This window comes from Eubalaena glacialis, chromosome 10, assembly GCF_028564815.1.
Source record: "Eubalaena glacialis isolate mEubGla1 chromosome 10, mEubGla1.1.hap2.+ XY, whole genome shotgun sequence".
Classification (NCBI taxonomy): Eukaryota; Metazoa; Chordata; class Mammalia; order Artiodactyla; family Balaenidae; genus Eubalaena; species Eubalaena glacialis.
Genome location: NC_083725.1, coordinates 13860317 through 13873226, shown reverse-complemented (window position 1 = coordinate 13873226; position 12910 = coordinate 13860317). Strand labels below are relative to the sequence as shown.

Genomic DNA, 12910 nt, shown 5'->3' with positions numbered 1-12910 from the left:
TTTGGTTAATTTGCATATATTGGTATGCTAAATTCTAGGTCCTCAAAACTCAAAGATTTATCAAGCTACTTCCCCTGATCTAAGAAATACAACTCTTAATAGTTCACAGAGGAGCAGTTTGTTTACCAATATGACAAGACGGCCAAACACACTGAACTCGAAATTTCACAAGAAACTATTGTTGATGGGAGGGCAGGTATTCAGATTCCTACTAGACCTGTGGATTGAGCTGGTGGTGACTGGAAGATGTACTCAGTTGCTAGGGTGACCTGCCCAGAACTCAATGCAATCACATATTTAGTAGTGACAAAGAGCCTGATCACATTTCAAAAATAGGGATTTAAAAAAATGAACGCAAAAGAAACGCAAAACATAACCTAATTCACTTTATACTTTCAGAAGAGATCCACAGTTTTTGATGAGTATGAATTACGCTTTAAGATTTTCTGGCAGCTTTTAAAGAACAAATCTCAGGATGTGTCTTGAATTATCCAGCCAAAATTGTGTCTTGTTTTCAAGAGAAGCAGATTGAGATGGAAGTGACCTACGTTAGACAGCAATACACCGTTTCAAATTTTGGAAACATGCGTGGATTCCAGAGATACCCTGAAATTTTTGCTCTGTAAATATTGTTTGAGTTTACACAGCTCAGTGAATGGATTTTTCTTCATGAAATTGCTAAATTAAAGCTAAGAGCCATCTTTAGTGGTGTAAGTCTGAATTAAAATACGGTTGGCATTTTATGAAGTATTAATATACCTATGTGCTTTTGAATGGATAAAGTTTATAAAACATATTTATGTTACTCTTGAATTATATTTTAAAATAGGGACAAAGTCTAATTCACTGTTTGTTGTTAGTAACAAACTTCATGCACAAAATTCTGATTTTACTCTGGCTTTGCTATTTTAAAAAAATATTTATTTATGTGGTTGCGCCAGGTCTTGGTTGCAACAGGCAGGCTCATTAGTTGCAGCTCCAGGGCTCCTTAGTTGCTGCCTGCATGTGGGATCTAGTTCCCTGACCAGGGATGGAACCCCACCCCCCTGCATTGGGAGCTCAGAGTCTTATCCACTGCGCCACCAGGGAAGTCCCTGGCTTTGCTATTTTTAATGGCATCTTTAAGTTCATTTTATTTATATTGAACATGTAAGGTGTTTTCTGATTATATAAATTATATAGGTTTATATTTAGGTTAGAAAATATAACACAGTAAAATATCAATCCCAATGAACTTTACTAAGGTACATAATTTTAAACAAATATGTCTTGGACCCTTACTGAGTTTCAGCCACTAGGCTAAACAATGGGGTTATAAACGTGAAAAACACACGCAATCCCTGCCCTCTCTCACTGAACTGAGTCTAGTGCAGAATGCAGACACGTAAACAGGCAAATACAATACCGCGTGATAGAGCTGTAATGGGGAAATGCAGGAAAGGGACGTCCAGGAAGACTTCCAGGAAAAAGAAGCATCTTCGTTGAGACCAGAAGAATGAGTAGGAATCAAACGTATGTGGAAAGGGGAGAAAGGAAAGATTATTCCAAGCAGAGGAAACAGCAAGTACAAGGCAGGGGAGGAAAGGCGGCTGGGTGTGGTGGAGAAACTGAAAGAAATGTGGGGGCTGGAGAGCAGAGAGTGAGTTCGAGGAGCACTCAAAACACGGTGGAGAGACGTATGCAGGACCCAGATGCTGAACAGTCTAGAAAGCCTCAGTATGGTTTGGGGGTTTGTCCTGGGGACAACAGAATGACTTTGAGTGTTTAAAGCAGGGTGGTGGTTTGATCAGATTTGCTCTTTGTAAAGATCACTTGAGAGCTCTGTCGAGAATGGTTTGGAGGGAAGTAGGAGTGTCCGCAGTGGAACCAGTTAGGTCAGTGTAGACATCCGGGATGGACGTTGTTAATGGACTAGAGAGGGGGCGGCGAACATCAAGAACCGGGGATGAACATGAGAGATCCTGTATTTAAGGGGGTAGCATTTACAGGACTTGACAATGGACTGGATGCGACGTGTGAGGGAGGAATCAGCCATGACCGCCAGGTTTCTGACTTGAAGGAGTCATTCACTGAGCCTGGTGACACCGGAGGTGAGGTGCAGGGGAAAGAGAAGATGGCACAAGGAATACTGATATTTAAGAAACAGGAAGATTAAGAAGGTGAAGGACCCCCAGTTTGGGCTAAGCGGGGCTTGCTGTGCTGGGCACGGAGCCTCGCATGCCTCCTCCTCCGCCTCCTCGGCCTCCTCCACCTGTTCCTCTGCCTCACCGCCCACGCGGCCAGCTACCTTGATAACCAACACAAGGACGGAGACCCCTCTCGGCGCTCAGCCCGAGCTCTGCGCATGCCCAGTGGGTGCCGTGGGCCGAGCCTGCGCAGTTGGGGGAATTCGGGCCCTAGGGATCCCCGCTTGCGCCACGCCAGGAGCCCCGCGGCGCCAGCAGCGGTACCTTTCCGCGCGTCCCGCCGCCCCTCACTCCCGCCCCTTCCGTGTTTTGGTGGCGCACGGGTTCCGTCAGTCGCAGGGGCGATTGGTTGTTAGAGGGATCCGAGAGCGGCGATTGGCTGTCGTTGGCCGTCGCTCAAGCGCCCTCCCGGAGACGGTGCGAGGTGGGACGAGAGCAGGAGAGACCCCGGAGCAGACTGATCGACGTAAGCTGCGGGTTCCGGGCTTGGTCGGGCAGCGTCGGGCTGGGCTTTGGGCTGGCTGCCGAGGCCAGGCTCTTCCCCGGTCGCTAGGCGAGGCTCCCTCTTGCTGTTCGGCCACGCTGGTCTGCCTGGTGCCTGCAGCGCCTTGCCCCCAACATCGACTCGAACCTCCCGTCTGGGGCTTCGCTGCCGCTGAGACACGGTCGCCGCCACGCCTTGGGGGAAGCCTGCGGGGCTGAGAGGGAGAGGTTTACCCGCCGGAACGGTCTCCTTCCTTCTCTCCGAATTCTACCTGTGCTCCAGGGGCCCGGTCCTCACCGCTTAGGGCAAGTCTTCCCTGGTTCGCCTGCCACTGGGATTTCTCCCTGTCCAGCTTTCCCTCATTCGGCGCTTTGTTTTGGTCGTTGTCTTAACACGTCAGAGTCTTATCTCTTCGACCACATTGTGAGTCCTTAGGAGGTTCCGGATCTGGGTCCCTCCTTTCTTGAACACCATTCAGGGTTCATTCGGTGCTTTGCGTTACAATTTATACTCAAGTATTTGCTGATTGCTTCTTACTATGACTCCCGATGAAAGGAAGGGTTAGGAATCCTTCGGGCTTTCCTTTTGTTGATCTTTTTGTAGAATTCGTGCTTAGATCATCTCATCCTTAGAAGCAAGGATACGAAGAGCAAACACTTGTTGAGTTCTGGCGGTGTGTTATGCTAGGCATTTTAATATCCGTTATCTGGTTTAATCCATAAATCAGTTCAATGAGACAGGCATGATTATTCCCATGCTACATGGGAAACCCGGGCTTAAGTAACTTGCCTGAGGTCACATAGCTAGTAAATGTTGGAACTTTCTAATCAGATCTGTTGAATCCATCATCCACTGCTGTGATATTAGTATCCTGTTTTACATTTAAGGAAACAGGTTCAAAGAAGCTAGGTGATTTGTCTAAAAGTAAAGTAATAAGTTAACAGATTTACTTAAACATTAAAAGAGGTTGTAGTAGGTACGTGGTGGCCCTGCAGTAGAACTGAACACAGCACAGACCAGGCTTTCTAGGAGCTCACAGCTTATTGGAGGAAACTGACAAAATAGCTACTCAATAAAACATGCTTTGGGTATTGTGTATATGGATATGATGTCTGTGGGGAGGAAGGAATCAGACATGAAGAGGTAAGACAGGCTGATGTAGGAGGAGAACGGAGCCAAGCTCCCTGGCTTTGAATTCTGTCTCCATCATTTTCTAGCTTTGATCTTGGGTAAATTACTTAACCTATCTGGGCCATTTCCTCATCTGCGAAGTGGGTAATAATGGTACCTACTTCAATAGGGTTGTTGTGTTAATGAGTTTTTATACATATAAGATACTTAAAACAGTGCTTGGCATATAGTAGATAGTTAATAGGTGTTATATTATTCTAGGCTGAGCAAACTCATTGAGACAGGAAGCTTGAACCCAGGTCTTCTGACAGCTGGTCCAGTGTCCCTTCCTTATACAGGTTGCCTCATTTGCATCCCTTGCCTACAGAAAGAGGAGTGGTGACCAAATAGTCACTTTGTCCTACAGCTTCCCAGGGTAGAAACAAGCAGCGTACAGGGAAAGAAAGTAAAGAACGCTGGGGGATGGTGAAAGGAATTTAGGGAGCTTTGCCTAAATTTCAAGTCATTCTAGATATCTAGATAGCCTGCTTCCTGGGCCTTATCCACAGTCTAACAACAGGTATATGTTTAGAATATTTGTGCTCAGCATTGTGCTGGACACATTATAGGGACACAGGTGTGATGGGGTATCTGCTCAGAAGCAGCTAATATTGTCCAGTTGGGTAAATGAGAGTAGAACACAAAACAACCATGAGTGACCAAGGGCAGCAGAAAAAATAGGGTTGAGCTTTTCTGGATTCAACTATGCTAGCCATCAAACCGAAAGGCGAGAGTGATTTGAGGGATGGGGTAGTTTAGGAACGTTTCCTGGGATATAATCATATCCCCACATTTATTGAGTTTCCCGGGAGTACAAAGCTCTGGGCTAATGCTGGGAATGAGAAGTGAAGAAGAGGTGGGCTCTGCCCTGAGAAGCTCCTCATCTAGGGGACACACATTCTGTTCCATTGTAACAGGTAGTTGGATGGAGGTGTGTACCGAGTTCTGTGGAGGCAGGAGGGGGGATATGTCAGCTGTACCTGGATGAATTGGGAGAGGGGTCACCAAGCAGGGGGCATTTGAGCTTGAAGCAAATGAGTAGAGGTCTCTCAGGCAGAGCGTTTTAGGAGGATGTAGTATGCTTAGGGACAAAGATTACTGACTCAGAGAGAAAGAGGGAATAAATGGATAGGTGTGGGGGGAAGGGCACGACCTTTGGATTAGAATCAGGGCACTCTTACACCAAATGAAGTGAAGTTTGGAAGAGGACTCACCACAGGGCTGACACATGGTAGGCCCTCATGTGTTAGTTCCCTTACCCAGCTCCTGGAGAAGTAAGTTGCGGCCAGTTGGAGAAGAGCCTTGCATGCGGTGCTAAGTGGACTTGATCCTGAAGGTAGTATAGGAGGTTTGGACTGCTATGTCTGACCTAGGAAGGCTTTCCCTACTTCTTCTACCCCAAAATTGTGGAAGTAGTCCACATTTTCTCCTAATAGGGCTTCACTATTAGTCTACCAAGAGCTCAGCAACCCCAAGTACTCACACCCCAGAGTGTCAAAGGTAGCTGGCTTCTTCTCAGAGGAGAGGCAAAGGCTGTGGATTTAAAAGGGGTTTCTTTGGTAAGCAGTTAGATATAGTAGGTTCTTACAGTTGTAGCTATGAAAGATGTTATGCATTTTGTGTTTTCTGGGTTTTTTTTCTCAGTATGTAGTAAAGTTCTTTTTCAGAGTTCCCACCTGTTTCAGGAAGGCCAGCGGGAGCAATGCCCCCGCTCCCTCTCAGGATACCACAGTGGGGACAGCAGGAATCAGTGAGAATCCTCAAGGAAGAGGTGACACTCAGGGGACAGAGTCAGGGCCTCTTAGTGTCTTTTCTTCCCCCAGAGATTTTGCTTGCAGTATCATCTGTCATTGTGGGTTTTTTTGTTTTATTTTATTTTTTTTTATTTTTGGCTGCGTTGGGTCTTCGTTGCTGCTCACGGGCTTTCTCTAGTTGCGGCGAGCGGGAGGGGACACTCTTCTTTGTGGTGTGCGGGCTTCTCATTGCGGTGTCTTCTCTTGTTGCAGAGCACAGGCCCTAGAGCATGCGGGCTTCAGTAGTTGCAGCGCGTGGGCTCAGTAGTTGTGGCTCGCAGGCTCTAGCACAGGCTCAGTAGTTGTGGTGCAGGGGCTTAGTTGCTCTGCGGCATGTGGGATCTTCCCGGATCAGGGCTCCAACCCATGTCCTCTGCATTGGCAGGGGATTCTTAACCACTGCGCCACCAGAGAAGTCCCTGTGTTTTGTTTTAACGAGGGAAACTGTTCTTTTATTGTTCCTCAAACTCTGTTCCTGGAAGGCCCACCAGAACTGGAGTGCTGAGTTAAGAGAGCATATTTCTAGGCCTAACCCAGCCTTCCCGAATCCGAACCTTTAGGGGAGGGGCTGGAAACCGCTGCATTTGTGTGCATATTAAAGGTTGAGAACCTTTAGTTTTTTTATTCAGCTTTCTTCAATAAATATTTATTACATGCCTAAGTGTGCCTAGCACTGTGTACACCCAGTATAAACTGGACAGGTAACCGCCTCTTACGTGAAATGGAATCTGCATTGTTGTTCAGAGGATGGTAGGGCAGTGGTGGAGTAAAGCACTGGATAGGTTAGGCAAAGGGAGTTTGTACGGCACTTTGTAAGTCTGGCGGGGGACTTATGATACAGTAAGAAATAAGGAGCTTCTAGGGTCATCTGTGTGCATAGGAAAGAATGTGGACTTTGGAGTCAGCCTCACCTGACCCGACCACACTAGTGTGTGATCTTGGTCAAACCAGTTAACCTCTCCAAGCCTTTGGCCCTTATCTACAAATGAAGTTAAAAATAGTGCTTACCTCATAGGGTGGTGTTGGTAATTAAATGACACAAGGCAGATAAAGTGCTTAGTAGGTGCTTGGCGTATAGTAAGTGTGAAATTAAAAGCAGAAGGGCTTGTTATCTCCATTCTGCAGATGAGGATGTTCAGGAGTGGAAGGGTTAAGTTACTTGGCCAGGGTCGCACAGCTAAGTAGGTGGTGGACAGAGGCGTCTGGATTTGAACCCTGGGTCATTCCCCAAAGCCTTCCTTTTGAACCTGAGCATTGTTCTGCTTCCTGTAGGAGTAATTCCTTCCTGGCGGGTTGCTCTGAAGCTCCTTGAAAAAATGTCTGTTGAAGTTCTTAGCTCAGAGCCTGGCACATGCTCAGTGACGTTAGTTTGTATTCTCCTTTCCCAAGAAGAGCAGACAGCTTCCAGGGGTTTAAGGAACTGCTACTCTGTCCTTATGGAAAAAGCATGGAGTTTGTCACGGGCCACTGGAAAATGTCTCCTGGGTCTAGGCTGGCTGCCCGCCCAGCTGTTTACGCCCAACAGCACTTGGGTGGAATCCTGGCAGCCGCTGATTTCTTCCTCCCCCTCTAGGGTGAAGGCCATGCCGCCCCCTGGGAAAGTTCCTCGAAAGGAGAACCTGGGGCTACAGTGTGAGTGGGGGTCCTGCTCCTTTGTGTGCTCCGCCATGGAGGAGTTCTGCGAGCACGTCACTCAGCACCTGCAGCAGCACCTGCAGGGCTCCGGGGAGGAGGAGGAGGAGGAGGAGGAGGAGGAGGAGGAGGACCCGCTGGGTAAGGAAGCAGGACGCAGCAGGGGGAAAGAGCTCAAGGGATGGTGGAAAATCTGATTTTCCTTGCCGCAAAGGGGGAAGGCAGCCGGCGAGAGTGGTGGTTTATTTTCCTAATTGTGCTTTTTTTGGTTTGTTTATAAAAACACTGTAGACTCATTATAGAAAACTCATTCAACAAGGATATATGGAATGAGCCTGCCATCCTGCCATCAAAAGTCAATTACTGACTTTGGTGAACATTCTTTTTGACCTCTCTCTGCATGTGTATACATAAATTAGATAAATATGATTTTATTTTTTTAAAAAGAATCATATTGTACAAGGTGTTGGCAAGCTGCTTTTTTCACTCTCTGGTAGTGTTTTTCAATTTTTTTTTTTTTTTTTACTGTGACCAACAGTTAGGAATACATCTTATATCATGACCCTGTACACAAAAGTTAAAAAATACTAAAAACAATACTTGCCTTTATTAAATTCTCTCTGAATTGTTCTGTCTTATTCTCTTTCATTAAAAAAAAGTGTGATTTGCAATCCCCTAAACTGATTTCACTACCCACTAATGGGTCACAACACAGTTTGAAAAACTCTGTTCTACAGAAGGTATAGAGACACCTCTCCTTCCCCCACGTCAAATTCTGTTTTGAGTCTAGTGACTGCGAACTATGACTAATAGCTTCGAAAGTCAAGTAATATTTATACAGAAGAGAAATTAGGGGATTATTATATTTTTAAAAGTATCTACTTTTCAAAACAAGTAAACCCCTATAAAGCATTGGAAATTTGGTGCTTAGACAGATGCTAGAGAGATAGGAAGTGGAATTGAATAGTCCTAGAGAATAGTCCTTCCTAGGGAAGGCCGATCTTGGACAGAATATGGGGGAAAGAAGGACTTCCGGTTTGACAGGAAGGGGTGGGAGGTGTCCCAGGTTCCTCGGGAACAGCAGAAACTCCGAGCCACTGTAGCAAATGCCAGCCACACCTGCTGTCTCTGAGTCACTGGCACTGGGACATGCACACACTGTCCCCCTGCCTAGACCACACTTCCCCTCCACCTGATTGCAGTCTAATATTTATACGTGTGATTATTTGATGTTTTTTTCTCCCTGACTGAAAGCTGTACGAGGACAAAGACTGGGACTCTTTTTTACTCGTCGTTGTATCCCTGTTGCCTGGCACACAGTCAGTGGTCATTAAATACTAGTATTTGCTGAATGAATTCCTGGCATACCAGGTCAGTCCGGCATCCTCACTTGCTGCTAAGTGGACGGAGAGCTTTGGAAAGTATCAGACTCTTCCTTCTAAACCCCTTTTTGCAGAGGAAGAATTCTCCTGCTTGTGGCAGGAGTGCGGCTTTTGTTCTCTGGACAGTTCGGCTGATCTTGTGCGCCATGTCTACTTCCACTGCTACCACACCAAGCTGAAACAGTGCGGGCTGCAGGCCCTGCAGAGCCAGGCCGACCTCAGCCCCTGCGTCCTGGACTTCCAGAGCCGCAACCTCATCCCTGACATCCCTGACCACTTCCTGTGTCTGTGGGAGCACTGTGAGGTCAGCAGGCAGAGCCAGTCATAGGAGTGGAGGGAAGCTGGGGATCTCAAGATGCCTTGACCCTTTCAGGGATGCCCTGTATTCCTGAGGTTCCCGCTAGTAGCCCTCCTACATTTCTGGGTAGCCCCCTTGCTCAAACTTACCTATCCCCACCAAGTTAATTTGGGAGAGAGCCGAGAAGCCCCCTTTGGACACCTAGGGGTAAGAGTCCCTCCACCCACCCTCAGTCCTTACCCCAAGTTGCTCCTGGCACAGAGCTCCTTCGACAATCCCGAGTGGTTCTATCGGCATGTGGAAGCGCACAGCCTGTGCTGTGAATACCAGGCAGTCGGCAAGGACAACCACGTGGTGCTGTGTGGCTGGAAAGGTAGGGCCACTCTTTAATTTCTGACCTCTAAAGAAACCTTGGGCTTGCTAAGGGGCCAGGGCAGCTAGGGGTGGGACCAGTCCTGCAGGGCAAGGTTGGCTGCTGGCTGGAGAGACTTGGGGGTACCAGAGCCTACTCTGAGGGCTTGTAGCTGGACCTGACTAGACCTTCCTTCCCAGGCTGTACGTGCACCTTCAAGGACCGCTTTAAGCTTCGAGAGCACCTCCGTAGCCATACCCAGGAGAAGGTGGTGGCCTGCCCCACCTGCGGGGGCATGTTTGCCAACAACACCAAGTTCTTAGATCACATCCGTCGCCAGACCTCGTTGGATCGTAAGCGGTCGGAGAAGGGGCATGGTTGCAGGCTTGGAGTGGGGGTCGGGGGCACATTCCCAGGAGAGGGGACCCCTGAAGGTATCTGCAAGTTGGCTACGTCTACCTTGAGGGCTCAGTCACCTATCACAGTCTCTGCTGATAGAGACTCATTAGACGTTGTTATTCCATGCTTACTGTGTGCCACAGCTCTTAGTGAATCCTAGCAGCAGCCCCATGAGGTAGGCCTCTTATCCCCGCTTTTTGCAGATGAGGAAACAGGCTCAGAGAGGTTAAATCACTTACCTGAGATCACACAGCTAGTAAGTGGTCAAGCCGGAATGCTAATTCAGGTTCTCGACTCCAAGTCCCATGCTCTTTCTGTGATACTATGTCCGTCCATAGTTCCCTAAGCTCCCCGCTCCTCCTCTGGTGGTTCCCTTCTGCCTGGGATGGTTCCCCTCTCCCAGCTTGCTCTCCTCTCTGTGCCTCTCCACCATCCCTCACAACCCACCCTCTCTTCTGCCCGCCCCACCACAGAGCAACACTTCCAGTGCTCTCACTGTTCCAAGAGATTTGCCACGGAGCGGCTGCTGCGGGACCACATGCGTAACCATGGTGAGTAGCCGGCCACCCCTCTCGTCCCGGCCCGCCCTCCAAGCTTCCACTAGCTCTCGGATCACAGCCTCGTCTCTGCTCCTCAGTGAACCACTACAAGTGCCCTCTGTGCGACATGACGTGCCCACTGCCATCCTCTCTCCGAAACCACATGCGCTTTCGCCACAGCGAGGACCGGCCCTTTAAATGTGACTATTGCGACTACAGGTAAAGGGAAACGGGGACTGGAAATCAGAAAACTCGTGTTCCAGGGTCCTCCATGCCCTCTGACCCCTCCTGACCTTTCTCGGCAGCTGCAAGAACCTGATCGACCTCCGGAAGCACCTGGATACCCATAGCAAGGAGCCAGCCTACAGGTGTGATTTCGAGAACTGCACCTTCAGTGCCCGGTCGCTCTGCTCTATCAAGTCCCATTACCGAAAAGTGCATGAAGTGAGTGGGGCTGATGGTGGGGAAGGGCCAGCAGAAGTGTCGGGGAGCCCGGAGTCGGGGGGAAGCTAGCCTCACTCTCCCTCCCCTCCCCCCTCAGGGAGACTCAGAGCCGAGGTATAGATGCCACGTGTGTGACAAATGCTTCACGAGGGGCAACAACCTCACCGTGCACCTTCGCAAGAAACACCAGTTCAAGTGGCCCTCAGGGCACCCCCGTTTTCGGTATGCTCCTCCCAGATTCCCACACTTTCTCTTCATACCTTTCAACAATTTAGAGACCTTGAATTTGATGGTACTTTGATGTCCACCATCTCCATTTAGGCTCAAGGAACCTCGAGAATAGTGATGGAGCAAAGATTATTTTTCTGATTTTTGATTCCAAGGCACGATGCCAAAAACAGTAAATGGTGCCAAAAGTCCTGCAGCCGGAACCAGAGTGTGAGCCCAAGAATCCTAATCTGTAGCTCCATGGCCTGCTCATAAATCCTTTGACAACACTACTGTCCAGTACAGATAATTCCTCTCTCTCCCCTTCCCTCCCCTCCCTTTCCTTTTTGAGTAATGATCCTTCTTGCCTTCTCTTCTAAATATTCCAATAAAGACCTTTTTTGTCTTTAACCTCCATCATTTAGAATCCCAGGGCTGCTTCTTTCCCCCTTATTTGTCCCCTACCTCGCCAATCTCCAGGCCATTTCTGCCTCCCCCTGCCCTTGTTTGCTGCCCTCTGTGCTCCTCCTTCACCAGGTACAAGGAGCATGAAGACGGCTACATGCGTCTGCAGCTGGTTCGCTATGAGAGTGTAGAGCTGACACAGCAACTGCTGCGGCAGCCCCCAGAGGGATCGGGCCTGGGAGCATCACTGAATGAGAGCAGCCTGCAGGGCATCATTCTAGAAACAGTGCCAGGGGAGCCAGGACCCCAGGAAGAGGCTGAAGAGGAAGAGGAAGGTGGGGGTGGTGAGGGGACAGCCCTCTCGGCCTCTCAGGACACTTCTAGCCCTGTCATCCACGTGGTGAATCAGACCAGCGCCCAAGGTGAGCGAGAGATTGTCTACTACGTGCTGTCCGAAGCCCCGGGAGAGCCACCCCCAGCCTCTGAGCCCCCCTCCGGGGGCGTCATAGAAGAGCTTCAGGGAGTAGCTGAGGAGCCAGAAGTCCAGATGGTGTGAAGGCTGCAGACCCTGACCAGTGCTACCCCAGACCCTGGGGTTTGAGCCGGGCTGGTGGCATTGCCCCTAGTGGGCAGCCCTTGCCAATGGATGCCTTTAGGAGTGGTGCTGAGAGCAGTGCGGTCCACTCTGGACCCGGCTTGCATCATTCGGCAGACTGAGGGACTTCCCTTTTTTGCCAGACCACATTTTGTGGGGATCCTGAGGAGTTTGGATTCTTTGGGGGGGCACCCTGGTTGTGTGTGTGTTCTCGTAGAGGGGGCTAGTGTCAGGCTTAACCCTAACCCCCAGACGTGCTGGAAGAGTGATTAAAATCCATAGTCAACTCACATCCATTCCTGTCTTTAGGGGTCCTTAGGCCCAGGGATGACATGTAACTGATCCCTGCAAGGGCCCTTTCCTCACAACCAGCCAAGGCATTTCCCTCTAAATGGTTCCTCCTACAAACCCCAAGGACTTTCATGGTCATCCTCAGGGATGGGATTGAAGGCACTGAGTATGTGCGTAACAGTTGTTTTTGGTAATAAAAGAAACGCTTGGGCCGTTACTCACTTCTTCCTTATGTTTGGTGGTATTAACTAGATAACGAGGAGATACTGCTGCCCAGAAGAGGAGCTGAATAATTAGGCTCGTTCCCCTTTTAGTGACTGGGGTTTGTTTTAACTGTCCTCTTGTTCCCTGCCCCCCTCCCCCGCTCCCCACCTTTGGTGAAACTTCTCCATTTCTTCTTGGAACATCTACCATCTCTATAGAGGTCCCAGGCATAGGCCAGGAGTGGGCAGGAGAACACTCTAGGATGGACGAGTGGGGCTTGCCAGGAAGCCAGAGCGCCCAGGCCGGCCCCACTCTCTGAGTGCTGGTTAGAAGCCAGCACCTCTGGGTTGGGGGTTCTTTACCTGTGGAGCTGTGGGACTAAGAAGGAGGCTTAGGGCGGAGGGTGGATGTGGAGGCCCTAGGGAATAGCAGGTACTTGGGGTCCAGGAGCCAAGTTAGAAAGTTGTGTATCTGAATGTGCATTTTCCTGAGGAAAGGGGTCTGTTTTTCAGTAGATTCTCAAAGGGGT

The 12910-nt window shown here is 49.2% G+C and overlaps 1 protein-coding gene across 4 annotated transcripts; it reads left to right on the top strand.

Annotated features, from left to right (window-relative positions):
- The first annotated feature begins 2403 nt into the window (after positions 1 to 2403).
- On the top strand, positions 2404 to 12394 carry HINFP (histone H4 transcription factor). Of its 4 annotated transcripts, none has more exons than XM_061203395.1 (10): positions 2404 to 2652; positions 7207 to 7406; positions 8722 to 8951; positions 9207 to 9318; positions 9498 to 9650; positions 10170 to 10247; positions 10334 to 10454; positions 10541 to 10679; positions 10777 to 10901; positions 11424 to 12394. In XM_061203395.1, exons 2-10 carry the CDS (start codon positions 7217 to 7219, stop codon positions 11845 to 11847), a joined length of 1572 nt encoding a protein of 523 aa, XP_061059378.1. In that variant the 5' UTR covers positions 2404 to 2652; positions 7207 to 7216; the 3' UTR covers positions 11848 to 12394. The 4 variants fall into 4 exon arrangements, with proteins under 4 accessions (XP_061059378.1, XP_061059381.1, XP_061059379.1 ...); XM_061203398.1 differs by lacking the exon at positions 11424 to 12394 and adding an exon at positions 11001 to 11410; XM_061203396.1 differs by lacking the exon at positions 2404 to 2652 and adding an exon at positions 2674 to 2975.
- The last annotated feature ends 516 nt before the right edge of the window (positions 12395 to 12910 follow it).